We start from the raw sequence: 27,999 nt of genomic DNA, 5'->3' as shown, positions 1-27,999 counted from the left end.
TCTCCACCACTGCCCACCCCAGTGCACCGGGGTCGGGACGGACCCACGGCCGCAGTGGACCGGCCCTCGTCCCGGTGAGGCGGCGGGCTGGAGGAGAGCCCCGGACCGGGGGGGCTCCGGGGTTGGCCACCACCCGTGAGGGACACCGAACCACCGAGCTGCCCTAGCCCTGCGGGTCTGCTGCCAGCCGGGCTGAGCCCAAACGCATCCCGCAGGCGAGTGATGCAAGTGCACGCCGAGCTAGATTTCTAAATTTTATTATAAAATAAAAGCAGAAATATTTTCCAAAGAATGTATTCACATAATATAAACAATAAACAAAACTAAGGTCGGGTGACTTGCTGTTGATACTGTCGTTTAAGTCTAAACTCGAGCAGCAGATCCTCTTCTCTCAAAGCCCGCTCCTGCCCCCGGTGAATGCCGCGGGCAGCATCTGCCCCCCCCCCCCCCCCCTTCTGCTGGGGCCGGGCTCGGGCCATTGCTTCCTTTCCCACACAGCAAATGGCGAAAGCACCACATGGACAAGGCCGAAGAAGCCACCTCTCTGCATAGCATCAGCTACAAGAAAGTTACAGAGTCTGCCTAGAGCGTGTCGCTGCTATAACTTGACTACAGCTTTTGTATTCTTAGTTGAAATTGTACATCGTACACCTGCCACGGATACATAACTACAATAGGATAGCGGGAGCGATGAGAAACTTCCCAACAAGCATGTAAACAGCGGCCTTGCGCTCTCCCGTCCTCCCCACCCCCCCAAAAAAAATTACAATGTGCTTCTTCACCCACAGGCCGGGTGACCGAGCAACACCACCGAGAGATTTGGGAAATCAAGGCTGGGAAGAGCTGCCCCACCGCACCGCGTTACGGCCTGGCATGAAAGCCACAGGCCCTGTCCGACAGCCCGTCCCCATCTGGGACCAGCTTTAAGCAACCTTTCACGCTTTTTACACCATTATTGCCCACAGACGAGTCCAATGCCTTCCAAACCTGCAGCCAGCCCGCTGCCAAAGGGCACACAACACTTCCACTAAGGAGTTTGTCATTGCTTTCAAAAAGTCTCTGGTAAGATTAAGGGAAAAAAAATATATAAGAGTAAAGGAGGCGCGAAGGAGGGAGCGTGTACACGGTTTTAAGAGCCCAGATCGACCAGGTTGGATGACATGGGGTTGAGGATGGAGTCCTGCAAGCTGTGGTGGTGCATGGGGTCGGCGCTGGGCACGGGGATGGCGCTGGGGCCCTGGGGGTGGCCCAGGCCGTGCAGGGGCTGCAGCCCGGGGTTGGAACTGAGCAGCAGCGCGGGGCTGGAGGAGGTGTGATCCGGGGTCCCTGACGGCGTCTTCTCGTCCTCTGAGCTCCCCAAAACTGTCTTATTCCCGTTCATTGACGCTGAGAGCGGGTTGTGGCTGTTGGAGTTGGAATTCTCGTTGTTTTCCCTATAGGAAACACAAAAGAGGGAGGGAAGTCACCGGGGGGATGCAGGACCGGCGGCTTCCCAAACTCTGCAAAACTCCCGGGCCTCTTCGTCTGGCACAAAGGGCCAAGGGCCGCCGAGCTTGTAAACAAGAGTCTCCCACTAGCCCGGTGGAAAGTGTCACTTTGCCAAAACGTCATTTTCTGCCTCCGTCTATCGCAAAGCGTTTACATGGCGTGGGGAGGAAGGAAGGGGGGGAGGAAGGGAAGAGGAAGGCATTTAAAAAAAAAAAGGCTTTCACACTTGAAAACTGCTCCCCAAGCTGAAGAGAAGCAAGGCCAAGGCGAGGCGGCAGCGCGCAGGATTGCTCCGTGCTGCGGCCCAGCACCAGCCTGCCTTTCGCTTAAGTAACCAGACATTTCCACCCCCTCGCCCCAAGCTCAAAGCATAGCCCGATATGGAAGATAAGGCGAGCAAACAGAGTTAACTCACTTATTTCCCGAGCCCTGGCTGCTCTCCCCAACTCGAGCCGCCGTTCCCGGCGTGGAGGGCGCAGCCCGGGGAGGCCCCGCTCCCTGCGGGGGGAGCCCCGAGCCCAAGCCACCTACCTGGCTGGGCAAGGCGGCACAGTGTGCCGGGAGGGACCCCCGGGTAAACACCGAGAAATCGCTGGAGGCTTGCCAAGCCCATTCAAAAAATGGAATTAACAAAAAAAAAAAAATCCTTTTTTTTTTTTTTTTTTTTTTTTTTAATAAGAAGGGTAAGATGGGGTGGGGGCAACCATCCCGTCAAGGCTAACTCGGCTTTTAGACGTAGCAGCCCTGTAGACACAGCCCTGCCTGAAACACTGAAGGCGTTTTAAGTGGATTCAAAAGCTTCTGCGGAAGCCTTGAACATGCTGTCTGGCAGAAGTGCCCGATTCCGCAGGATTTGCTCGAGGGAAGGGGTGGCCATTGCGCCGACATTTTTTGCTCGGTAAGGGCCGCAGGATGTGGCTTGAGACACACTGCGGCAAAAATAATAAAAAGAAAGTAAAAATCGAAAAGAAAGCTCTGCTTAAACAAGTTGCTTGGGTGAATGGCAATCCCAGGAACAGTCTGTTTTCCAACGCCTGGAGTGTAATATTAGGTTGAGTGTATTTTTCAATGTCAAAAATCTTATTTGTCTCTGGAGACCTTTAAAATTTGATTCCTCGGAAAAAAAAAAAAAAAAAAAGAATGGAATAAGTGTAACCTTCATTTCCTTTGGATATGCGAAGGTGAGTCCCTGCTATCAGCAATAAAAAGGATCTCTAACATCTCGTAAAACCAACACTTGCGGGGATTTGAAAGAAAATTAAAGCGCTAGCACCGTTTGGGGAAATGCGTGGAGCAAATCTGTGCGGAGCCCGAACCTGCCGGGCTGCACAGCTGCGCGGCCGCGGCGCTCGCCTTTTCCAAACCTCGATAGGCAGAAAAGCAAAATGCCGTGTCCTCCGTGGCACGGAGGTGCGGGAGATTTCTAATAATCTGTTAATTAACCGCGCAGGCCATACGAACAGATCGAGCGATCTGGGAAGGAGGCGCAGCGCAGCTGGGACACGCTTTTCGCTTCCTCGGCCCGTCTTTAAGACACTGGGCCGGCTGACGGCAAAGTTCTCCCGAGTACGTAGGCATTAACTTCTGCCGGCAATTAACGGCCCCTTCCCTCAATTTAACGAGAAAAGCACAGTCTCGGAGCCACGGTCGGTATGAGGAGATATTATATATAAATATGCATGCGTGAGCACCGCGCTGGGTGGTGAAGCCGAGGCGAGATTTCACGAGCAAGGGCAGAGAGCTCTGCCTTCCCTCCCCGTCCGCCCGTGAGCGGGCCGAGCTGCAGGGCGCACATTTTGGGGGCGCCCTTCGCAGTGCTCCCCCCGCCTTATTCCCTCGCCCCGCCGCTCCCTTTCGGCAGCGGGCAGCCCGCAAGGACGCGCCCCGACGGCACGGGCCCCGCCGCCCTCCCGGCTGCCCCTCGGCTGGTCAAGGGGCTCGGCCGCCTCTCCGGGAGCTTCCTTCCCCTCTGCTGATCCCGGACACGCGTGGAACACCCACGGCCCTGGCCCGTCTGTCTCCCGGCTCCTCCACCCCGGAGGCCCCGGGCGCGCCGTCGGGGCGGCCTCCGCGGAGCTGAGGGCGAGCAGCGGGGCCGGAGGCCCGCGGGCGCGGGCGGGAGCCGTACCTTTCCTTGGCCTCGGCCGCTCGGTCCCGCTGCCGGCGGTTCTTGAACCAGTTGCTGACCTGGGTGGTGGTGAGGCCGGTGGCCTCGGCCAGCTCCCGCTTCTCGCGGGGGGACGGGTAGGGGTTGTGGGCGTACCACTCGCGGAGGACGCTGCGGCTCTTCTCCTTGAAGCAGTAGCTGGTCTCCTCGCCGTCCCAGATGGAGCGGGGCAGCGGGAACTTGCGGCGCACCCGGTACTTGCCCACCGCCCCTAGGGGTCGCCCCCGCAGCTTCTCCGCCTCGATGTAGTGCGCCTTGAGCCAGAGCTGCTGCAGCTTGGGGTGGTTGTGCGCCGAGAACTGGTGGCTCTCCAGGATCTTGTAGAGCTCGCGGAAGTTGCCCCGGTGGAAGGCCACCACGGCCTTGGCCTTCAGGACGCTCTCGTTTTTGTGGAGGTGCTCGCACGCAGGGAGGGACCAGAGGAACCGCCCCAGCCGCTCGATGTTGCCGCCTTGCTGGAGCACCTCGCAGACGCAGGCCACTTGCTCTTGGGTGAAGCCAAAAGTCGGGAGCATCGACATGGTGAGCCCTGCCCCGCCGCGCACCCTACGGCCGCATAGAGGGGAGCGGCGCGGGGCGGCGGGCAGCGCCCGGCATGCGGGGCCGGCCCCGGGGCGGCGGCGCCCGGCGGGGCCCGGCGGGGGTCACGGCCGGGCGCGGGGGGCCGCGGCCATCGGCGGCGCCCGGCCCCGGCGAGGCAACGGCTTAAAAAAGGCGAGGAGCGAGGAGAAAGCCTCGGGAGCCCGAGCGCGGAGGGCGTTTTCCCCCGGCCGCCTCCTTTTTGTAAGTCCGAGTTGCGAGAGGAACTTTGTGCCTCTTTTGTCTCCTATCTGCAGCGCTCGCAGCGGCCGCGGCTCTCCCACCCCCACCCCCCTCGGCCGCCGGTTTGGGATCTCCCTGCTTCCCCCCCACCCCCCTCCGCCGAAAGATCCCACATAATATAGTGGTAAAGTCCCGCTCCCTCTCTCCTCTCCCTCTCGGAGTTTTTCCCCCCTTTCTTTCTCTCTCTCTCCCCCTTTTTTTAATAATATTATTCTAAGCTGGCATGAAAAGTGATTATCCGCGCTGTGATTGGTCCGGTTATCTGACCCGGGGACTGCCAGGAGAAGACAATAGTTTTAGTCAAATTATTTGCCATGGTGACGCTGTCAATCAGGGGTAACCCGATCTGTTTTGAGGTGGCTCCCCGGCTGGCTTGACAGATTGCTCAGATCCACTCAGAAGCGGCCCTGCGAGCTGAGATATTAGCTAGCGAGGGAGAAATTGTCGCCGTGATTGACGCTGCGGGCACCCACCGGCAGCGGGGGAGCGGGGAGCCGCCGCCCCGTCGGGGCCCCGCCGGTCCCGTCGGGGGGAACCCCCCGGCCCCGGCTCTCGCGGCGAGTTCCCTGCTACAGGCGCTGCCTCGCCCCCTCCCCAGCGCCCAGCAGCAACTGTCGGCGAGCTTTCTGGGGAAGGGGCCTCCCGCGTACAATAGGGACCCTGTTCCCAACCGGGATCCCGTTACACGCCGGCCGTACCTGCCCGGAGCGGGGACCGGCTGCCGGTAGGGCCCGAGCCGTGCCCGCCTGGCTCCGCCGCTCGCCTCTCCCCGCCGGACCCCGGCGTCGGTTTTTGCTCCGCTTCCAGCCCCGTGCCCGGGTGCTGCGCCCCGGGGGACACGCGTAAAAGTCGGGGACACTCGGCGTGACCGCGCGGCCCCTTGTCACCCCCTGTTCTTTCCCGTCCCCTCGGTGTGGACGAAGCGAGAGCCGGCTTCCCCTGGGGAAGCGCCCTCGGGGGTCGGCTGCAGGCGCCGGGGGGAGCCCAGGTGAAGGCGCTCGGGGGGAGCCCCTCGGATGCTCCCCGCCGCCGTGCGTGGCCCCAGGGCTGATTTCACGGCCCGAAATGTTCTGTTTTGGGGGAGAAATAACACAACCGCCAGCAAGCTCTTCCGACGCCATTTGCAGCCCCACCAGCACGGCTCTGCCGTCGTACGCTCCCACCTTTCTGACAGCCCGCCAGCTGCTCCCCTGCGCCTCCGGGGCTCGGTGAGGCCTCGGAAGCCCCGGCCACGGCTCCCCGCCCGCAGCCCGACCCTCCGGAGCCCCCGGGCCCTGCGGAGCGGCCGGGCCGGGGGCTGGCGAGGCCAAGCGGCGGCGGGCGAAGCCCCCCGGGGGAGGGAGCCGGGGCCGAAGGGGGGCAACGGCTCCGCCGCGGCCAGAGCCCGGCCCGTCGGGGCGCCTGTGCGCACCCACCGGCTGCGTGCGGAGTTTTTCGGGTGAGCTCCGTTTCGGAAGCCCGGTGCCCGCCTACCTGTGCGAGCCTCTTCGCAGCCGTGCAGAAGCCGTGGGAAGCGGGCGGCCACCGCCTCGGCTCGCCCGGGGGCGCAGAGCAAAGCGGGGGCTTCCTCTGCAGGACATTCGTTTCCAACGAATTTGGGAACGTCGGTGGCGGATCCGTAAAGCCCCCGTGCTCCAGGCTCCCTCCCCTCCGAGCAGAATTAGCACTCGGCCGCTCAGCGCCTTGCCGCTGGCCGATTCCTGCGGGATTCAAACGGTGCTTGTTTGGAAACGATCGCGTCCCACTCTCCGCGCTTCCCGCTCAGCCGCAGCGGAGGATGGGGCGCAGCTGGGGCCGCAGCGGACGGCCGCGGGGTGGGAGAGAGGATCCGCTTTAAAAATGTTCCTCCGAACAGACACGGCGAGGGAAGCACAGATCCCGTCTCCCACCCCCGGGAAGCACGGATCCCCTCTCCCATCCCCGACCTCTGCGCTCACTCCGGGCGCCTTTCGGAAGGGAGAATCCGGCGCCGTCCGGCTCCCCTCGGCGGCCGGGGCCGTAGCAAAAGACAAAAGAGCTGCTGAGGTCTGGGCTCCCCTCCCGCCTCCGTGCTACCGCGCTCTGTCGCTGCACGTTTATCGGGGATCTACCTGACTCCGCTTCCTTTCCTTCCATCTCAGAACCACAGCGGCGGAGGCTGAATGGGAGCAGCTGTTCGCCCTAGCCGGAAAGGAGATGTCAAAACCTGTTGCGTGGACGGAGCTCTGAGAAAGTCTCTTCTTAGCTCCCTAAAATGTGAGTACGGACCCTACACGCAAGCCCCTCCGCAGACGCTTTCACTTCGGGCGGCGTTGGCCGGGCGGCGTGTGTCGCCGCTTCCCGGAGCGACTGCAAATTAGGGGCAGCTGGATCCCAGTGCTCTGTAACTGCTTTTAACTTTGGGGCAAGAAAAGTCTTCCTATTAGTGCTATAAGAGGGAGCAGATACTGGCTGCGGAGCCCCGGCACGGGGCGAGTCAAGTTGCGGGGGAATCAAACGATCAGGCGAGGAGCTTTTCTGGCATGTGCAAAAGAGCTCGTTCACTGCAGTTGTATTTCAGAGCAAGAGGCAATCGTCCGGTAAAATTTGCCCCCGGTCCGACGGGAACATTTTGCGGGGTGTCTTCGTGCAGCCGCAGCCAAAGGTTTTTCTGGGCTGCCCCAAACTTGCGCCCGGCGCTGCTGGCGCCCGGCCCCGCCGTGCCCGGCGCAGGAGCCCCGGGTTCATCCCGGTCCCGGCCGGGGAAGCGGTGTGACTGTCCCCAGGGCACCCTCAGCAGAGGTCTGGAGGGAAGTCACTGCCGAGGACCAGGCAACGTGCGGGACCGGCAGCGTCACCGCAAATGGTTGTGAAATAGGAAGAAAATAAAAAAGTTTTTTCTCTCGTAACGCTCCCGTTATTAACCAGGGCGAGGAGTTTCTGAGGGAAGGGGGGGCTGAGCGTGTCGCTTCATGGGAACTTTTCATTGCACGTTACTGCCTTGTGTCCTTAAATGAGTGCCAGGACAACGCTGCGGTTATCTGAGAATCTCCCTCTCGGCGGTGCCTCCACCGTCTCCTTCGAGACACCAGCCTGCACGGGAGGCTGCGGGCGCGCACCGCTTCCGTGACACAGCAACTGAGCCTCCCAGCCTCCTGCCTGCAGCCTTCTCCGCGGCCCCCCGACTGCGGCCCCTGTGCCCCCCTCCCATGCCCCGCAGCTTATCCCTTTTACACAGGCATAAACGCCTCCGGCTGTGCTTGGGGGGCACCGGGGGAGGCAGGAGGCAGAGCGGTGGCTGTGGCGATGGCAAGCCCCCACGACACGCAGGACACTCACGCTCCTGCCGTCGGCCTCAGCTCCCTGCGTGGGGACGGAGGGAGCGAGACGGAGGCTGTCGGTGAGACGCTTTTCTCGGCGCTGGTAGCGAGCAAAAGACATACCCTACAATCCCCACCTCTTGCCCACAAGTGCCCACTACCGCGGCAGGGACTGTAGGGAGAGCAAGCGACAAACAACTCCAAGTTTTCGTTTATTTCCTTTTTTCCTTTTTTCCTTTTTTTTTTTTTTTTTTGGGGGGGGGGGGGAAGAGGGGGGGCGAACACAATATGCCTTCCCTTTAAAACCAGGCGACTTTGAAGTGGACGAAACCCTCCAGCAGTTGACCTGCTCTTCCTGCTATCTTTTTTATAAATCGTAAAGACCCTTGCCTGGATCCCAGGCCTGCGTGTCGTGTCCGTTCCCCCTCCTCTTTCACCCCCTCCCTTCCCGGGCACCCCATCGCACACATTTCGGGCCCCACGGCGGCAGTTTGCAGCCCCCCTCCACACCCCCGTGCGCTTTATTCCCGCGTGTATTGAATTCAGCGTTTTGTTTCAAAACAAAACGGGCTCTAGCCCATCGCAGATGGCACGTAGAGAGCCCGAGATGCTGCCCCGACCGAAAATGAAAACATGACCGGGATCACCGCGAATAACGAAATTAAGACAAACAACAATAGCTTGTTGTTCCGTGATTTGGGGCGAGAGGAGTAACTGGAAGCTTTTTGCAGCGAGCTGCGCGCTGTTCCTCGGGCGGAGCCGCCGAGGATGCCAGCTATGTAGCGGGTAACTCGATTATGCTAAGAGAGGGGCCGGGCGGGGCGGGGGCGCCGGGGTGCCCGGGCGGGGGGCCCCGAGCAGCGGCTGCGCATTTTTCAGGGAGATGGACAGCTTCGGAGGGCTGTCCGAGGGGGTCTCGGGGGACCTTGCGGCTCCGTGCCCCCCTCTCAAGGCTCTGCAGCCTCCCGTGCTCCCCACAAACCCTCCAGCCGCCCCCCCCGCCGGCCCGCTACCTTCGCATTACCCCTTCTCGATCTCGGGCGCGGGGCTCAGGGTTTAGCTTCCTTCACCCTCACCCCCAGCACCAACATTAATTTGGGGTTCTCCCCCCATCCCACAGCCAGGCTCCGGTCCCGCGGTGGTGGGACACCCGTCGGGGGGCGGCCGGAGCCCAGCCAGCCCCCGCCCCGCTGCCGGCCGCGGGCAGCGCCTCGGATGCTCTGCGGCACGGGTGAACTGAGCGGAGAGCTTTACAGACAAGACAACAACAACAACAAAAGGCACATATGGTTAAAATAAGGAGAGGGAGCTTTCCGCCTTAGGGGATTGGCAATAACTAGCCAGAAATGCAGGGCACTGCGTCCAAAGTTCTGGTGGGCTTCTGCAGGATTGACAATTTAAATCACACTACAAGCATCGATTTGACAATATTTGTAAACTTCTTGTTTCCAGGGATCTTCTTGATCAGAGATAGACCAGGTTGGTATGAGCTCGAGCCACGAAGGTCTTTTTTTTTTTTTCCTCCTCCTTTCCCCTCTTCCGAGTTGATGAATAGCGATCAGGTTTCTTTTAATGGCTGCCCCCTATTCTCACAGCCTCCCGCAACTAACCCAAGAGCCTGTTTCCTCGACCTCAGTTAATTCCACTGATTATTCCAAGATGATGAGGAAAAGCACCAAGATTGTTCGCTGCTCCTACTGATTCAAGGCATTTTTGTTACCATCTCCATCCCTGGCTCACGGGGATGTAACCGGGGAGTATTTTTAGGAACAGGCCTCCCTTCCTCTCCTTCTCCCCTCCCTCCCCAAGCAGCTGACATCTTCAGGGCCTGTCCCCTGCTTGGTGGCCGTGCGACCCCCGCCCTCGGGCTGGGGGACCCCTGGGGCTTGGGGAGGGTCGGGGCACTTCTGGGTGGGGGTCGGGGCGCCGGGAGGGCGTCGCCCCGAGGGAAACAGACCCCGAGCCGCCTCCTGCCATGCCAGTGGGATTTTGGGCTCCCCTATCTGAGGCAAACCGGCCCCCCGAACCCGGGCGGCGTCGAGGCCGGCCCCGGAGGGCCGGAGGGGGAGATCCGCTCCGAGAAATCTCACTAGAGGGCTCTAAGGCTCAGCTCCCAGCGCTGCCGAGAGGAAGCAGGGCTTCGTCCTTGCTGTCCCGCCGGCTTCCGGACGACCGGCAGCAGGAGCCTAAAACCGCCCCCGCGCCGTCCCCCAGGTGGCTCACGCACGTCGTGGCCACGGCCAGAAATCCTCCGTGGTCTTCTCCTCCTGCCCTGCCCCACCACGGGCTGGTGTCCCCCCCATCGAGCACAGCGGTCCCAGGAGGTCCCAGGGGGTCCCACCCTCTCCCGCACCTCTCGCACGGCAAAAGCGAGACGAGCAGTCCCCAGAGCATCCCCCACTCCCATCTTACAGTTGCCCTCCGACACAGGTATCCTCGGCAAGGATCGGGGAGCTAGCAGTTTTTATGGACCTGTGGGATTTTATTTTCACCGCAGGAAGACCTTGCGTGAGTTCTTCCGTAGTCTACTGAGCAGTGTGCCCATAAACACACCTACCGGTCAGATACTGCAGCACTGGGACAAGCTGAAATGTAAGATACTGATAGCAAGTAATGCCCACAGATCTATTAGTGTCAAAGAACACTAACTGACTTACCTGAAATCTGTTTTCGCTGGGGATTTCTTTCCCACTTTAAATAATTTCTATAATTTGCCGTTGTGAATAAATAAAACCAAACAAGACTCTATCAGTTAAAACCAGAAGAATTATTATGTGCAAGGGAAAAACTTCATAAAATGTCATGTGTTCAATTTGTTTTAACTCCCCAAAATTTTTTAAGGAGTAAGAACATGCATTATTTACAGAAATTAGGAACTGCAATTTAGTTTGTTTGTCATGTTTTGCAGTTCTCTCAGAAGCTTTGTACACAGATCAAAACTACAAGGAAAAGCTTTGTGGGAAGTTAGACAGATTAGATAACTTAACAGCATTTTAAAGCCGATCCACTTTCCAGTGGAAAATTTGCTGCTTCTGAACTTGTGAAAATGTTCTGTATTTTCCTCCTGGATTGATTAAGCCTCCTCTTTCTTGGATTAATTCTGTCTCTGCCCTTTATTGTCTTCTTCCCTTTATTTCACAGGTTCTTGAACCAGTTCAAGTGCACCATGGACCTTTTAATTCCCAGAAATATTCTGTAATTTAAACAGACCTGGTGTCCTATTTCATTCCATCTTTTTATAGTTTTTTTTTTTTTTTTTTTTTTTGTCATCAGTTTTATCTTTGTTCTAAACAGAGACTTTAAGACTAGTCTTATATTGACTTGGTTGATTATTTAACATGCAGAAAAGGCCAGTCCAGTGAACGCTGAATTGTTTTCAGGCAGTTAAGCTACTAAAGCAGGAAAGGCTAAGGCTCTATAACTTGCTGGTTAAGAAATAATCTTCTACTCGGCTGCTATACCCTTTTCTATTTTCTTCAACAGCCTAGTCGTTTGTGCATGGTCCGGTGTGTGACGGTTCCACCTCTCCCCTGGAAGCAGATACCAGCAGCAGTGGACACCACCACTGCATACTGCACAGAGGGGCATGAGCTTGAGTGTCACATTTGACTGCCAGCATGCTCCCAGACACAGCTTTGGCTGTGATCTCTCTACAGCAGTGGCTGGGGGTGTCGTGCCCATCACTGATTGTTCCCAAGCTGCTGTCTGAACTAGATTGTACCTGGTTTGGCTCCCTCTATCCCATGCTATTCCAGTCCTCCAACACCATCCCAGGAATCTCTGCAGTCCCAAGTACTCCTCCATGACCTCAGTCCACACTCTAACAGTTCTTCATGCTATTAAAATATCACTTGAGCAATTTACATTGCACCATTTATATTATCTCTAATACTCAGAACTGAAAACCCACAGAGGCACTACTTGGAATTCAAATACCAAGTGACTTAGTCTGACAGCCAAAGAATTGTTCCTAGCCATGTTTCACTTAACAAAAGGGATACATTTTAACCATCTTTGCAAGAAGGGACTTATTGAGTCCCACCTTCTTAAGACTCCTTCTTTTTTCATTCTTCTAACAGAGTTTAATCAGTGCTTAAGTCATTTCCAGTAGTTTCATCCTCTCCATAAGTTGCAGAGGAAGACCAGATATTTAATGTAGGGCTAAAGATTTCACTGAGTGACAGAGAGTTGCAAAGCATGGGATTCTTGTATAACTACCTCTTAATTTTGGTATATCTGCTACCTTCTACAGCCAGAAAACAATCAGAAAAATATTTGTTACAGTGTGTGTATATATATATATATACATATATGTGTATGTTTATGTGTATTTATATATGTCTAACTGTTTTAATTAAGATTTGTTTAATTTTACTTCAGGGAAAAACTGAGATTGTCATTTTAAAAAAATTCTAAACAGTAGAATAACCACATCATAGTAATTTAACTTGATAAACATTTCCTTAATTATGAGGTCCTGTTGGTTTCAGTCACATAAGAGATCTGGTGGAAGAAAGGAATAGAGCATGAGATAAACTGGACAAAGCCCAGGAAGAATTTTACAGACTAAAAGGATTTTTCTTTCCTCTTTTTTATTTTATTTATTTATTTTTTTCTCTCTGATCAGCATTCTGAAACAAATACACTTTTGGATGAGGGTGTTATGTTCATGTTTATTTTCAAGTGGAAGAAGGTTGGCAGCAGCATTTGGCATGCATGGAAGAAGTCTGGGATCTGGGCCTTATAGTCATCGTAAAGAAGTGAGCTTCGGCTTCCAAGAAGAGAAGAAAGTAAAGAGGTATAATTGGGTGAGTTACTTGAGTTATGATGTGGAAGCTAGAGTGTAATAAGCATGTTTAATGTACATAAGGGAAGGAAAAGTGCTCCGTGCCAAATTGGATGCCAGACTTCTGGCTGGCAAAGGTGAACAAGCAGTATGAATTCAGTAAGGAGAGGGCTGTGCCTGAAGACGGTTCTCCTAACTCATCGAACTGCTCTTTGAGACATTTGACTAGAGAGAACAGAAATGGGACTGTTAGTGTAATGGGTCAGAGCAAAAAGAATAAACAGACTGCAAAACAAAAGAAGCAAACACAGTCCCAGTGACATCCCAGAGGAGGCTGTAGATACCACAAATGATCCTGGGACTGCTGGAGGGCAGCCCAGGCTGGCTGCAGTGGTCTCTGGCCTTAAATGGGATGAAGTCTTCAGCTGGGTGAGAGACTCCTGGAGGGATGGGAGAGGATGAATTCAGTCCATAAAACATCTCTTTTCTCTACAGCTGCAGAAAGTACGAGGAAGCTACATCATGGGCGAAAGTTTCAGCTAGGGAGAGTTCAAGGAGAAAGAGTGTGCCTGTGGTCACCTCAAAATCCTCTGTGGCCAGGAGCTACAAACAGGGAGGGAGGAGCCAGGAGCATTTTTATTTTCACAGATTAATTTTTAAAGGCAATAGTCATGTTTTTTTTTCCTCTAGCTGAAAAAGGATCTGCACATCTCTATTGGATCAATAAGCCATGGCCAACTCCAAGACAGAAGTGTGCAATATAAATGTAAAACACTATAATTATTTTCAGGTAATTAGAGAGCTTGTACTTTGTTTCACATTCTCGAGAAATTTGTCTAGGGGTTTCAAACTCAACTGACCAAAGCCTTTATGTTGATTCATTAATCTACCTCTCAAAGAAATCTGAGACCATCGATGGACCCCATTTCCATCTTGTTAAAGATGCTTTGTATTTACCGTCATTAATTGTGCAATTTGTATTTGCGTAAACAGTAAAAGGGGAAATATCCCAAGTGTACAAAAGTTAATGGAAAGCACCACAACAGATCTGTGAGCTCTGGACTGGGATTCTGAAGAACTTGAAAGAGTAGGGGGGAAAAGGGTTTTGGCATGAAAGAACTAGTAGAAGGGGGCTTACAAGAGAAAAAGTTTGAAATCTTCCAGTCGTGTTGAAGAACTTCCCTTGGGCATCTTCCAGTTAGGCATCTGGCACACTGACTGACCATTTAGGATGGCACAAATCTTGGCAATATTGCAAGAGTAATATTTTCACGAGGAGGAACTGTTATAGAACAATGCAAAGTCACTTTGGTCTTCAATGTCAGGCAGGCATCTTAGGAAGATGAGTCACTTTATTATTAATTATGACTCTAAAAATGTTTCTATTCCTTGGGGACAAGATGATGAACGTTTATCTGTCTGGCTATGTCTCTTAGAGTAATCTGAAAGCATCAAAGAAATGCAAGATCTTGTTCCTGGTGTGTATTTCCTTTGGGCTAGTCTTTCAGGACTCCAAAAGGTGTTGAGATACGGTCGATATTATGCAACCTTCAAAAATAAAGCAGATGTACATTGTTCTTCTTCTTTTGAGAAGTCTTATTTTGATCTCTGGAGACCCACAATGTGATCCTCACTCAATCATTTTGAGCAGAAAGGGAACTTTTCCAAGGCACTATAGAAGCAGCAATGTTTAGATGATCATTATATGTAGAGTTTGATGAAGCAGGCACTTTTCCTGCCATATGTTAAATAAACAACTGGTTACTGTGTACTGTGTGGTGATGCAGGTTGATACTCTGCTGCTGAATAATATGATGTCATGTTAAGACTTCAACTATTTCCTTATATAGTCCTCAAGAAATAGGATTTTTTTCCCCCATCTGAAAATTCACAGGCAAATATGCAACTGATCAAATCTTGCACAGATGCTAACATCCAGATGCATGTGTTTCTGCGTGGAAGTAATCTATAGCTAACAGAACTCTTGGATAGAGAAATCCAGTAAAAATGCAGATTAGGCACACATAAGTTAAATATGTCTAAATAGCGTGCCAAGAATTTATAGTTTTATGAAATCTGTATTATGTACAGATCTCTCAATATTTTCTTCTAAAAAGTTTTCATTAGTGTACAAAAGGGAGGATATGGATTTCTGTAATAATCAGAAGAACCATCTTATTTCATGTACAACAAACCAAAATAACCACATGACCTTGTTTCCTTGGCCTTCCTGTCTGTCCAAACTTCTATTAGAAGTTAGCACTTGAGTAATCCTATCTTTTAATAATAAACTATAAAATAAAACCATGCAATTTAACAATAATAATGAATAGTAAGTTGCATGCTGGGTGAAACTTTTTGAGTGAGACTATCCAATATTTTCTGTGCTAAAATGCTTAGATTCATAACAGATATAGGAAGAAATGCAAACACAGGTATGTGTTTTCTTTTTTAAGTGAGAAAATACATACATGTGAGTAGACTCTTGTCTTGTTCAGCCTGATACACCTAATATCCTCAGTAAATTAGGAGGAACTATTTTAAAATAAGGGAACAACAGAAGATATCAGAGCAAATTCAGAGCTGAAACCGAGGGTTAATACTTGCAGGAATTCAAGCCTGCATTCCTTACAAAACTTCCATTTAACTTATCAGCCAGGGGAAAGAACAGGAAAAATTTCTTTGTGTGTGCCTATGTATGTTGTATGCATATATACGTTAAATATACATATGCACAAATGCATATATATGGACTTTACTTAATCTTTTTATAAATAAGGCCTAGTCTTTGCATCTTCTCATTAAATTAATGGGATTTTTGCTAAAGTAAGAGTTCTGAATATGGTTGCGTCAGACATATTTCTTTAACAAACAATGAAACATGCAGTAGAGTTGACGAAACACATTCTGTTGTTGTGGAGCTACTGAGCAATTGGAGCCAGCAAACAGGTACTGGAGGAAGGCGTCTGTTAATACATAATATGTTCTTTATCTGTGTGTAAAGTGTATATATATATATATTAATTGTCAACTGTTTTATTGAAAGGTTTGGTAGAAAGGTATGTAAATGCAGATTGGATTTTCTACAATACCTTCACTGAGGGCTCAGATGAGTTTGGGTGATAGACCAAAGCAATATGATCATCTGAAATGGATTCTTATTAGAGAAAGGCCTTACAACCTTGCTCATGAAATCCCCCTTTGCTTGCTTCACTCCAACACGGTGTATTTTTCATGCACAGATGATCACTGACTGATCACATTACTTTCTGGGTATTTTCTGACTGCGGTTCAACCTCAGAAACAAAAAGGAGCAAAGGAAAGCTGACAAGTCCATTTTGCTTTATGTGACTCCCACCTTCAGTCACACAAGAAAAGGCCTTGCCGTTTTAACCTGGGCAGCTGATGCCTGGATTTTCTCTTCATATGTATTCTCTAAAACTAAACCGTGGACTCGAGAGGAAACAAGCTTAATATACCATGTGCTTCCTATTTGTTGAAGGTATCAGTGCTAGAGCTCCCTTGGCATGCTAAAATGTGAACATTTTTACAGTGTAACAGATTATGGAAGCTGCTCTTGATAAATTCCAGTAACAGCATTTTACACTCCACGTGCTCCTTTCTGTGAATGACAGATTGCCATATTAGGTCTCTAAAGAAGTTCCTGACAAGGGTGATTCAGCACATGAAGAAAGTCGACTATGTGTCTAGCTCAGTGTCTCTATATTCCTTAATATATTTACTTGGGACTGCAATGTTGTTCTCTCCAGTGTACCAGAGCGAAGAGAAAACTGTTCAGCGTGAGACACTCCTTCACACCATTAGGTCCTCTGCTGAAATAAATCTAAAAACAAGCATATGGATTTATTTACCTCTCCTCTGCCCCTGACTGATTCTAAAAATGTATGGAAAAGATAAAGTTCACTGCATTTTTTCCTTTTGGCTGGGCAGTAGGAAAAGGGACTATGGCAGATAGGCTTGGGTAGATGATGTGCTTGGTGGGAAGAAGGTTCTAGAGATTAAGTAACCTGCCTAGTAACTACTAGAAACCTTTATGTTGCAAATAGAACAACCAGGGCAATGTATCAACTGATGCTGTATTCTGAAGGTGGTTTTAGTAAAAGTCAGTTCAAAACCTTGCCCAGTAGGATTCTGCTGGGCATGGAAATCACTGCTGGTCTTCAGTGGATATTCAGTTTATTTTTCAATGGATATTCAGTGGAACTGATGGGAACAAAGTTTGAAGACATAAATATATAATTGTTTGTGATTAACTAAATACTTAAAACATGTATCATTAGCTGTTAAGTGCTCTCTAAATACAGCACATAGATTTAGTTGTAAATACTGGAAACATTGTGCCTGATTTAGAAACATTAAGAATAACCCAAGCATTTCTCAAATGCCCATTTATAACTTTGCTTAGATCTCTGTTTTGTGGTTTATTCTTCATCATTCAAGGTGAACACATGAGATTCCATTTCAAGTTTTAACTTAATAGCTTCACTTAAGAAACAGGAGAAAAAGAATGTTATATGAATTAAATGTCACATATGATTTGGCAAATCACTTTCAGGAATTCCGTAAGGAAGAGCAGAAAAAAAATACACAGTTGCAGAGTTAGAAGCAACAACGAATAGTGTCGTTACCGTCTAAAAGCACACACTTTTCAGTCAGACTTGGCTGGTGAAATGTAGAAGCTTAATGTGGATTACAGTTTTTAAATCTTTCAACATCAAAAAATAGAAGAGATGTAGTGTGTTTTTATTTCAGAGCACTTTGCATGCAATCTCAAGATAAATGGTAGAGACTGATTGTTTTTGTACCCGTGCCAAACATTGTCGTTAGGTATTGCTGTTTTGTTTCATCAGCCAGATGAACTTATACAGGGACATCGATCAGGTACCTACATTTAAAAGAACACACTGTCAAATTAGTGGATAGAAAGAGCACATTAGGAGAGAGAAATTATCTGGTGAAAGATTTAAAGACTGACTCACTTGTGTTTTGTTTCATTAAATGTGGGGTAGTCCCCTTTCATTTTCCATTTAGCACAAACATTCGCAGACTCCATTAAAATATCAGTTTTGTAACAAACTAGCTGGCTCAGGACACACATAAGCCTCCTTGGAAAAAGCACAGCTCCTCTTCTTACAGATTCTAGATGACTTTAATATTTGGGGCCCCGAGCTGGGCAACCCCACTGGCTGTCTTGGAGTTCACTTGTGTACTCCTGTAGTTCACTGTGCTGCAAAGCCGCCCGATGCGCTGCAGGGGGCTGGTGGCTGCTTCTCCAAAGGGTTGGCATGAGGAGGGGGTGCACAGCCCTTGAAAGGACACAGGATATATTCTAGGACAACACACATGCATGCACAAAAGTAGGAAAACTGTCCAGCTTTTGTTTTCCCCTCTTTCCTCCGAGATGCTCTTGGAACATAATCTTGATTCTCACACTTAGGGTCAAGGGAGAAACTCGTGGTTATAATGGAGGGGTGAGCAGCAGGTTGGAGAGTGGGGGCACACAGGAGTTAGGGCAGATCCAAAGGAGTAGAGAAAAGAAGAACAGGGATTAAAAAAAAATCAGAACATATAACTGACAGCATTTCATCTTTATTTTGGTAACACTGGATAATGTTGATATTTGTGTTGGCTAAAAGCCCTTGTTCTTCAAAAGAGTTTTTCAAAGATATTTTTTTTGAAAAAGGCAGGCAAAACAAACAAGCAAAAAATCCCTAAGTCACTTGTATTCCATGTCTTTTAAGTCTTTGTCTTAGTGGCAATTTCTTAGTGTCTTTTTATCAAACACTTTTTTGTTATATACAGTTATTTCTAGACAGAAAATAATTTCACTTTATCTTTGGTAACTTTATGATATCTGTATTTTTCTGTGTATGCATTTATACATATGTCCAAAACCCAGTGAATCCTGGAGCCCACCTCCATCCTACACAACAAGACCAGGCCACTGCAGGCTCAGGCAAGAACTACACAACTCAGGCACCTCTGTGCATTGTCATCTTGGTAGCAAGTGCTGAAAGGCTCTTACTTATTCTTGTGAGAATCCCCCAAGGCACAGTGTGTTGGAAGAAGCATTTAGCTGTAAATAGGGTCTTTCCCCACATGTGCATGCCTGTTTGCTGCTGTCTGAGTAGCAAGACATTATTGCTTTGTTGCAAAGCCATAGTTAAGGAGCACAACAAATCATTAAGTGCTTCTGTTGCACCCCAAAGCTTGGTAGTACCCAGACAGTTGCCTCCCCAAAGCCAGGCTTTACAGCTCAAACACACACGTTGTACAGAAAGTGCTCTGTATAAACTGTCAGCTTTGAAACCAAACACTTCCACACCTAGCCTACACTGTAAATCAAGCTTTGGTGCTACTTTCCAGTCAGCTCCATTACACAAGTAGTTTGATTTAATTCAAATGTTTTATGGCAGAGATGTATTTTAGTTAAAATGGTATATTTTCATGGAGTGGGGGATAAAACAGGACAATTTTATTCATGAAGTGAAAGACTACAAGATGGTAAGAGACAGGTATAGGAGTGCAGGTGCAGTACCAAATCCCTACCTGGCTGTCTCAGTACCTTGGCTTGGTGCCTCGATTCCCTCATGTTCAGCTCTGCAGCAGCCCCACAATGTATCAGAACTTCCTTTGAAGGCTTTCACTTTTGATATAAAGAAATCCACCATTTCCATTAATGTATGCAAAATTTTGCCCTAGGTCTTCTGAGAGTGAAAAGAGCCAGCACCCAAGCCTACTGTGCCATCCTTGTTTCCCAGAAATAATCATTCACCATTAAAATTATTAAAAGAGTAAATGGCTGAGATGCATAAGTTCAAAATTGAAGTATTTCCTTTGATTGTTTAAAAAACTCTGCTTTAATTTGAGTCATATATATTTTTTTCCTTTTACAATTTTGAATGCTGCATCTTACCATATGTGAAATGTTTCTTAAAGGTGTCAAAGTGACTTGTCATGGGTTTGGAATGAGAACTAAATTAAATGTCCATACTCTAGCATACTTATATAAATAATGAGATATTCCAGTATAAACCATTCATTTGGCAGTCATTTCTACATCAGCAACTACTAAGTGCTATAGAATTCCTGCCTAACTTTGACACATGCAAAGAAAATCAGGAAGGAAAATGTGTGTGTATGTATGTATTTTATAGAAAAAGACAGCCTCTTGTATTCCATTGCCACGAAAGTGTTTCTAAGTTTCTTGGAAATAGTGCAAGAGGTTTAAGAAAATTCTCTGGATTCACAGCAGAATGCTGGAGCATTCAACTGCCTCAAACCACACTCCAAAATTTGTTTCCATAATTTAGAAACAGAGAGGGTGGAAATGGTTAACAAAGTCATTAATGAGTGCCAACAGTGATTTATTATGGGTGATATAGTTTCTTTGCTTTTAAGAAAAATATATTAAATAAAAATTCTTCATAAAATAAGAATTCTTTCCTATTGAATATTGCACAGAATTTGCTTTATTAGTGTATTATATCACCACATTGCCAGGTCTGGCATTTCTCATACAAATGATGTTTCAAAGTGCTAGCAAAGCTTGCGAACTGCAGTGCAAACCATGTTAGGAATAAAGCTTGTACAGAAAGACAACAGTAGCAAAGATCCTTTTTGCTGGGGTTCTGGAGATAGTTAACACTGTAGGACCCTTTTATTCTTCATAAGCTGCACAAGCTTGTGTCACTCTAGACTAACAATAATCAAAACTTGATACTGGATATTTAGATCCAATCTTTCCAACAGCCTAACTGCTTTAGGCCAGTTTTTAGGTTGCAAGTCTTTCTCATGCGGAGATACATGCAAACGTAATTTGAAAGAACTGGTGGTCAGTGAACCTTGTCGTCTAGGTGGATTTTGTCTCAAGAAGCATCAGGTGTCTGTTAAAATAGCATCCAGATTTGTCAGCAGCAGGCCTAGGGACTGATTCTGCACCTATTGAAGGGAGTGCTCCAGGTTCCCAGTCTGCCAGAGGCCCAAAGTGACCATGGACCTTTCTTACCAGTAGGGTTTGAAGGGTTTAAGTCTGTAACATGATGGTTGGGATGTGAGAGGGAACTTTTGCTGGCACCAGACATGGAGTAGCTGTCTATCTGTCTGTCCTTATATTTGCACATGATTCGTCTTCAAAAACTCTCACCAATGCCTTGAATGATCCCTGAAATCTCTCAGGATTAAGAAATAAAAAAACCCAAACTATTCCAATATTTGTATATGCTGTGGTGACTTAGAAGATTAATATCATTTGGCAAATGATGGTGTCAAAGTTCATAAATGTAGCTAATGGGTATTCAGCATGTAGCTTTTCAAAGGCTGCTGCATGTTAACACAGAAGTGTTTCTAAGTAATTTATGGGCACAATATTGTTAGCTTCAAAACTATAGTTAGTTATGTGAAATCACAGACTTTCAACAAATAACTTGATCTAGCATCGATCTTCATTTAATCATGCAAAATAAGACTGTTTTACATTTTTGTTGCAACCAATAGCTGAAGCTTACAGGCAGAAAGCAAAAGTTGTGCTACACTCTTTACAACCCCATTCTCAGTCTGTCATGAAGAGAAAAAGTCTGTCTTTTTGTGGTGGAGTACGAGGAACAGCAGAGCCCCAGCAAGGGTAGTGGTGTGCCTCCACCACCCACCCATGATCTGGGTTACACCTATAGCATACAGAAGTACATGATGGCAATGAACTTCCTTAGCAAAATATATGCCTGTCCTGTAATACAATATTTTTAAAGGTGTTTAGGCACCTTATTCTGTGTAATAGTATACAGGAAATTCAGGCTTCCCAAGATGAATCTAAAACATTAGTTACTGTTTCTTGCAGCCACATTGTTAGCCAGGCACCCCAGACCATTTGAGAGAGTAAGAACATGGAATTTGACTAATTGTTAATCTGGACTCTAGAGGTATATTGGAAAAGCAAATACGCACTTCTTACATGCTCTTCAGCACCCTTCCAATAACAGCAGGATTTTTTTCCTTCCATCTGCTAGGGATAATTTACTGACAGCTTATTGCTCACTTGGCCATGGGTTCTGTAGATTTCATTAATTAAACATCTATTTCTGTAAAGATTTTAAACTTGTATGAAACAACAAAATTGCTCTGAGCTTTTTGCTTAAAATCCTCTCTGACAAGCAGTCTCACTAAGTATTTCCTGAGCTAAACTCTGCTCCTCTGGCTTAAGAATATGTATCAATAACTCAGGGGTACAAATGTGCCAAGGGGTTGCAATTATCCTCAAAACAAACACTGCAAAAAAAAAAAAAAAGACACAAGTTAAGTCATAGAAAAACATGATTAAGGCACTCCAACTTACCTTGTCCAATAGTGACGCTATTGAATAATGATATATTTATGATGAATGAATAGCGGAATTTGAAGCCTAATTTTTTAAAACTGCTTAGATTTTTTTTTTCCTTAACAGTGTCATGACTCAGAGTGGAATTAAAACACAACTAGAGCTATGTTGCACAATCATGTTTTAAGCAGATTCATCTCAGAGCATGACACATCCCACAGCCTCAGGGAAAAAGCCTTCTGAGCTCCTGCTGCCTATGCCACACTAAATAAAATGCATGAACACAGGTAGTGCGACAGCTGTGGGAAGGACTGTTTCAGGGTACTGAAGTGCTCAGAACCTCTGCTCCACCTTCACTTCTGAAAATGGGCCAGATGGTTCCTGTTTCTGAGACTTTTGGGGTAAGAAATGAATGGGGAAAAGATGGATTATGTATTGGCTACTGATTCCAGCACTGCAGAGGTGAAAGTCAAGTAAAATTTGTTAGTTTATTACATAGTTATAGTCTTTTTAATGTATTACACTCTGAAGACTTTTTCAAGTCCCAGAGCAATATTTTGATTTGTTCATTTGAAAAAAATGCAATCTAAGAATGCTCATGGAGATCTAATATTTTCTAGTGTTAGCATTTTTATTTTTATGCAGCTCTGCTTTCCCCCAACATTTTATTACTCCATTATTTTTAACTAAGTTCTCACTGTATTTCAAGTACATTTAAAGTATAGAAATGGCAAAAACTGCTTGCCAAGACTGGTCAAGATGTCACAGAGATACAAAGTCCCACATCCTCCCACACTCCATGTCTAAACTATTGTATTTTCCATCCAACACATGCAGACACACACACACACTCAAACACTCATGAAATATGTAACATGCTGACAAGTTCTTAAATTAATAAAACAGGTATTTAATAGAATAGAATAGAATAGAATAGAATAGAATAGAATAGAATAGAATAGAATAGAATTGTGTGGCATCGCATGGCATCACGTGGCATGGCTTGATGTGGTGTGGCATAGCATAGACGAGTTCAGTTAGAAAGGATCTGATCTCATTGAGTCCAACTGCCTGGCAAACTTCAGGGCTAAGCAAAAGTTAAAGCATGTTATTAAGGGCATTATCCAAATGTCTTTTGAACACTGACAACACTTATTAAACAGCAACAGTTACCCCTTGGTTTTCCCTTGGCTCTTAATATATTTCATAGTGCCACTTAGAAAATAGTGGTGGAGTCAGATTCTCAGTGCCATAAGAACAGAAGAAGAGGCTCAGAGTAAAAAGAAATGTGGCTGAGGTTGCAGAGCTGGCTTGGACAGTGGGACAAAACTTGCTGTACTGGACACTATATGGTGATGATATCCCCTTTGGGAGATTTTTTTTTGTTTGTTTTTCATACTACAGAAGTACTCTAAGCCCTTGCCTCAGATGTTGAGAGCTTTCTGAATCCTCTCAGGATCATCCCCCACCTCTTAGGTAGACCTTAGAGAAGTTTACCATACAGAAACGCAAACTTACATCCCCACCACTCAAAACTCCTTGAATGGGAGCCAAATGATGTGCGATCATGAGAAAGAGAAACTGATCCATAGGTATAGTCAGGGTATGCTTGAAGATCACTTCTACACACAAATATTTACTTCCAAGAGACGCGGAGATATACATTCTGCAAGACATCAAATTACTTTCCAGTACTTGTAATCATCCAATCAGTGTTGTTGATCTGATAGCTGCCTGAAGTATAGGTTACAAAGAGTTATCACACTTTTCTGGCAGCACTGAGTGGAGAGAAAAAGCAGTAAGAGAAATGATCTATAGTCCTCAATTGCATGAACTTGGAATGGTAGATAAGAGGCAGATCCATTATTTCCATCTGCAGAAGGCAGCCATCTTATATCTCCATGATCTTTACTGCAGATAAAGGTGAAGTAAATCTCTTGCCTTACAGAAAGCCCTCTGTCCCCTTGGTTCTGAGCATAAGCTCCCCTGGCAGTGTAACAGGCACTATATTGAAAAAGCAGACTTTTATTAATGCCTCCCAAAGAGAATATGCATTTAATCATATGCTTCATTTTAAGTTTGTGCCTGAACTTCAATCACTTTCTAAGTTTGGATGTTAATGAAAATGCTTTGTGGGACCAAGCCAGTAATTCATAAGCATATTTATAGCTATTATTTCCCAATTCACTCAATTTCCAACCAATTCTTATTGGCAAAGAGAGGCACAGGGTTTTCTGTCACAGCTAGATTTACACAACAACAAAGGTCTCCCTTCAGTTCCTCTCCAATAGGATTGGATTGATTAACTATGCTACTATTTATATTTCCTTACCTGCCAAGTATATGGCAATGCAGAAATAGGAAAAATTATCCCGATGTGAACATGCGGACAGCAAAGAATGCCAGAACAAATATCATCCCTGAATATGTAATAATTCCCATTTCATTTTGTTTCAGGACACTAGAATTTAAGATGCATCTCCCAGACAAACAAAGAAAATGCCAGTTTCTAATTCAAATTGGCTATTTCTTAAGAAAATACTTTGAACACATTTACCAGAAAATAGTTTTGCTTGAAAAGTAAATTACACCATTTAATTTTTCCCCCAGCAGTGTCGGATTTGACCAAGGAGAAATGAACGGTGCATTTTCAGAAAGGTAAGTAAGGCAAGCTGAAGACAGGATATTCTGGGGGACCTTAGGATCTTGTTTTAGAATTAGGATTCCAAACTAAAAGTGCAAACTTTTACTTGTGTTATGAACATAACAGAGTTGAGGAACACAGGCTACTGCAACACAATGCATATTATTTTTGGCTTCTTTTCAGTTTGATGTTGCATGTGGAGAAATGCTGAAGAGTGCCAGTGAAGGAGGGAAAAGAAGATGATACTCTGTGTTGGAAAGCCAATTTTCTTCTCACTTTTCCCATCCCTCACTCTAATTTTACATTCCCATCATTGATGCTCTAGATATGCACCTGGGAACTTTATGTATGAACTTGTTATTATATATGGATGTCTTTCAATTACAGTGAAACTTTGCTATGGATGTACGCAAGGAATTGAGGCAAGCAATGACAGAAAATTGAAAGTTCCATAGCCATTTCCACTGAGATTTAACGGAGATCATTTAAATAGCAAGTAAATATGTTTCTCTGCTAATTGCAATATCAGTAGCATCCTCAGAAACTGGGACTGAGATTAGAGCTGAGGTTTCAGATATGTATTGCAGAGGGAACATGATTACCTATTTGCTATATATCCCAATCTCATGCAAAAAATCCAAACGTGGTTAATACTGAAAAAATTGTAGATAAGAGTTCAAACCAAATCCTAAGAGCAAACACTGGACTTTGAATGGTTTGGAGCAGAGCTTGGAGCAATATTTCATACTCACATCTTATACCCATGGAGGATGAAATCAAAAACCTGTTTCATATTTTCTTTGAATTATGAGAGTTCAAAATCCCGATCATAACTTTGCTGTTCAGTAGATATATATTCATTGGCATTAGCATTTCTGAATGGATTAGCTCAGCCATTGTGAAAAACAGATTCTGCAGTTTACTTAAAGATAAGCATGAGCAGTGTCAGGTCAAACATTTTGGAAATTTTCCAACAGAAAAGGCTCGCTCATGGAAACTAAATGTTCTGTAGAAAAGCTGTGAATTTGATGAGTCTATTGAAAGGAAGCCAGCAGGCATCTGACCAAAACCTGACAATTCTTCTGTCAGTTCACCTATCTTTCTTTTCCCTCCCAGGCAATACCAGCCTCCACAGCCTCACATGGCTCTGCAGAAGGACTGAGAAAAAGCAGAGAGTTTTGGACTTCTGGGGAGCACGTTTTTTTCTATTGCTCCAGAAACTCACACTGACGGTACTTGACTGTCCCTCAGGTGAAGTACTGTAGAAGTCTTGCACGTGTTTTCAACAACAAACATGAAATTTTCCTTTCAAAATATTCTGTTCTCCCATGAGGAGATATTCATTTGTAACAGGTATCTTTGCTTTGCCAAAGCTCTACCTCAGAGGTCACTTAGTGATGCAAAAAGTGCAGTCTGGAGGTCACCGAGGTCTGTGAGCGTACTGCCAGGATCAGACCCACTGGGAAAGGTGAGCTCAGTGTCTGCTCCAGCTTCTCACTACATGTGGGGATGGGGCAGGCAGGTCCTTGGTCTGGGGCCAGTTCCTGTCCTGCCAAAGAGGCTTTGAGGGCAGAGCCATGGGGTTTATTTGTGTACCAGAGAGAACTGCTCAGCAGAGGCTACCAACTGTTTTACAGGCCTCCTGGAAATAAGTGGCAGTAGTTACTGGGCTATGCTAGGTATGACCTCGTGACCTAGCAGTGGAAGGCTTTCTATATAAACCATTTACTCAAGCAAAATTATGCCACAGGAAGGAATAGGCTGATTTTTCACCACCTCTATTTATTATAACCTTTATTAACTTGTTCCTTGATAACTTGATTTATGAAGTCTGTGACAAATTGCTTGCTTAATTGAAATATGTCAGGTTTCTAAATATTGAAGTTAATTATTCCTCCTTTTCTAGTGGAAATTGACCTTTAATTGTGCAATATTAATCCACATATTTCATGAATTATGTGAAATACCATTTTCATTGTACAGAGAAGCATGCATGTGTTATTGTAGTGGAGTACAGTTACATACTTATTTTTAATTTAGGATATCAGTTTAATTAAATACTTGCAGAAACCAAGCTTTTTCAGGAAATTTGCAATTACAATCAATTTGAACGTACAGCTACATTAATATGGTGACAAACCCAATAATAAAAACTAAGAAATTATGGGCAGGTGCTGAACAGATGTGTAAATAGAAGGTCTCTGCATGGAACTTTGTTATATATCATTTTGAAAAGAAAAGAAAAAAAAAACCCACTCCACCCTGTTATCCATAGCCAGTCATATATGCAGTTATAATCAGTCAGAAAAAAAGTTAGTTTGAGTTTAGATAAATCATTTAAAAACGTATATGGCACTTATGCTTTCATTTTCTGTTTCTGGAGAGAAAGTCTAGTTGATTGAAGACTGCTGCTCTACTGTACTCAAAGGGTCTGCCGCACTATTGAAATATATTCTTCTTTCAACACATTTATGATGAGTGGGTTTTGAGTTTGGAATGGTTTAACAGTCAAAACAATTCACATTCCATATTACAAGTTGAGCTTTATTTAAAGAAGGGGGGGAAGCTAAGACTAGTTTAGAGTTGTTTGCTCAAGTTATCAGGTTGCCAAAAGCCCAATTCAATCTCCAAATAGTTGGAAAACAATGAACTTGCATTACTACTGTGAATTGCTTTTAGGTGGATTTACAGTGTTTTTTTTTTTTTTTTTTTAAAGCCAGTATATTAAAATGCACTTTTTCAGCTCTTCTATTTTGTGTGTGATCTCTTCTTGTGCAGTATTAGAAACAATCATATCTGTTAAGTTAAACTGAAGAAATTTCTATAACATTCATACAGAAATCTCAAGGCAAAACTGTCACCTAAGGCAAGATGCACTTGAACCATCTCCCTGGTTGGAAAGGAATCCTCTAAGCCTTCTAGGGGGATTAAACAATGGCTAAAGTAGCCATGTCTGAACTAGAAGTATGTCTAAACCAGGCTTCTACAGGAATTAGATGCTTTATTCAAGGCCACAGAGGTGTGCCTTCCTCTCTGCAAGGTTCACAGCTCTAAAAGGAATCCCAGTGACCAAGAAGGGCCCTTCTCAAGCAATACAGGAGAAGAAAAGTGCCTTTTCCTATCCAGCAGCTCACTGCTCAGGGTAGTAACTCCAGCTGTTGGCACTATGGAAAGCTGCAGGAGGCAGCTGGAGGTGTGCACCAGTCACTTTCTTATCCCACCGTGTGCAGGGCCACTGTGTTATCTGGAGAGGGGGTACCAATTGCCACAGCTGGGGAGAGATTAATAATGAAGCAATTCTAGTGCTGCTCTAATAAAAACTGTCCGGACACATTCCACTCTGCTATTTTATTTGTAAAAGGTCAGATTTTAAAAGTGCAAACTTGTATTCCAAATGCACTATGAAATTTTTCAGGTGGAGAAGGAGAAGAATTAGGGATTAGACTCTTGCATCCCGCTTACCTCTGTCACTAAATAGTC

At 46.7% G+C, this 27,999-nt stretch overlaps 1 protein-coding gene and 1 long non-coding RNA gene across 5 annotated transcripts; one reads left to right on the top strand and one right to left on the bottom strand.

The window, feature by feature from the left end:
- Positions 1–241: 241 nt before the first annotated feature.
- SIX2 (SIX homeobox 2) lies at positions 242–4,277 on the bottom strand. 2 transcript variants are annotated; one of them, XM_040553214.1, is made up of 2 exons: positions 3,617–4,277; positions 242–1,433 (listed from the first exon to the last, which is right to left on the bottom strand). In XM_040553214.1, the coding sequence occupies exons 1-2, from the start codon at positions 4,174–4,176 to the stop codon at positions 1,130–1,132; spliced, it is 864 nt and encodes a 287-aa protein (XP_040409148.1). In that variant the 5' UTR covers positions 4,177–4,277; the 3' UTR covers positions 242–1,129. The 2 variants fall into 2 exon arrangements, with proteins under 2 accessions (XP_040409148.1, XP_040409149.1); XM_040553215.1 differs by having other exon boundaries at positions 3,752–4,277.
- LOC121068164 lies at positions 4,042–27,132 on the top strand. 3 transcript variants are annotated; one of them, XR_005818671.1, is made up of 5 exons: positions 4,042–4,177; positions 6,598–6,712; positions 12,440–12,563; positions 24,486–24,533; positions 25,636–27,132. It is a non-coding gene; the product is annotated as an uncharacterized LOC121068164 (long non-coding RNA). The 3 variants fall into 3 exon arrangements; XR_005818669.1 differs by having other exon boundaries at positions 12,383–12,563; positions 24,489–24,533; XR_005818670.1 differs by having other exon boundaries at positions 12,383–12,563.
- Positions 27,133–27,999: the final 867 nt, after the last annotated feature.

This window comes from Cygnus olor, chromosome 3 (genome assembly GCF_009769625.2).
Source record: "Cygnus olor isolate bCygOlo1 chromosome 3, bCygOlo1.pri.v2, whole genome shotgun sequence".
NCBI classification, from domain to species: domain Eukaryota; kingdom Metazoa; phylum Chordata; class Aves; order Anseriformes; family Anatidae; genus Cygnus; species Cygnus olor.
This window is presented reverse-complemented; position numbering and strand designations above follow the sequence as displayed.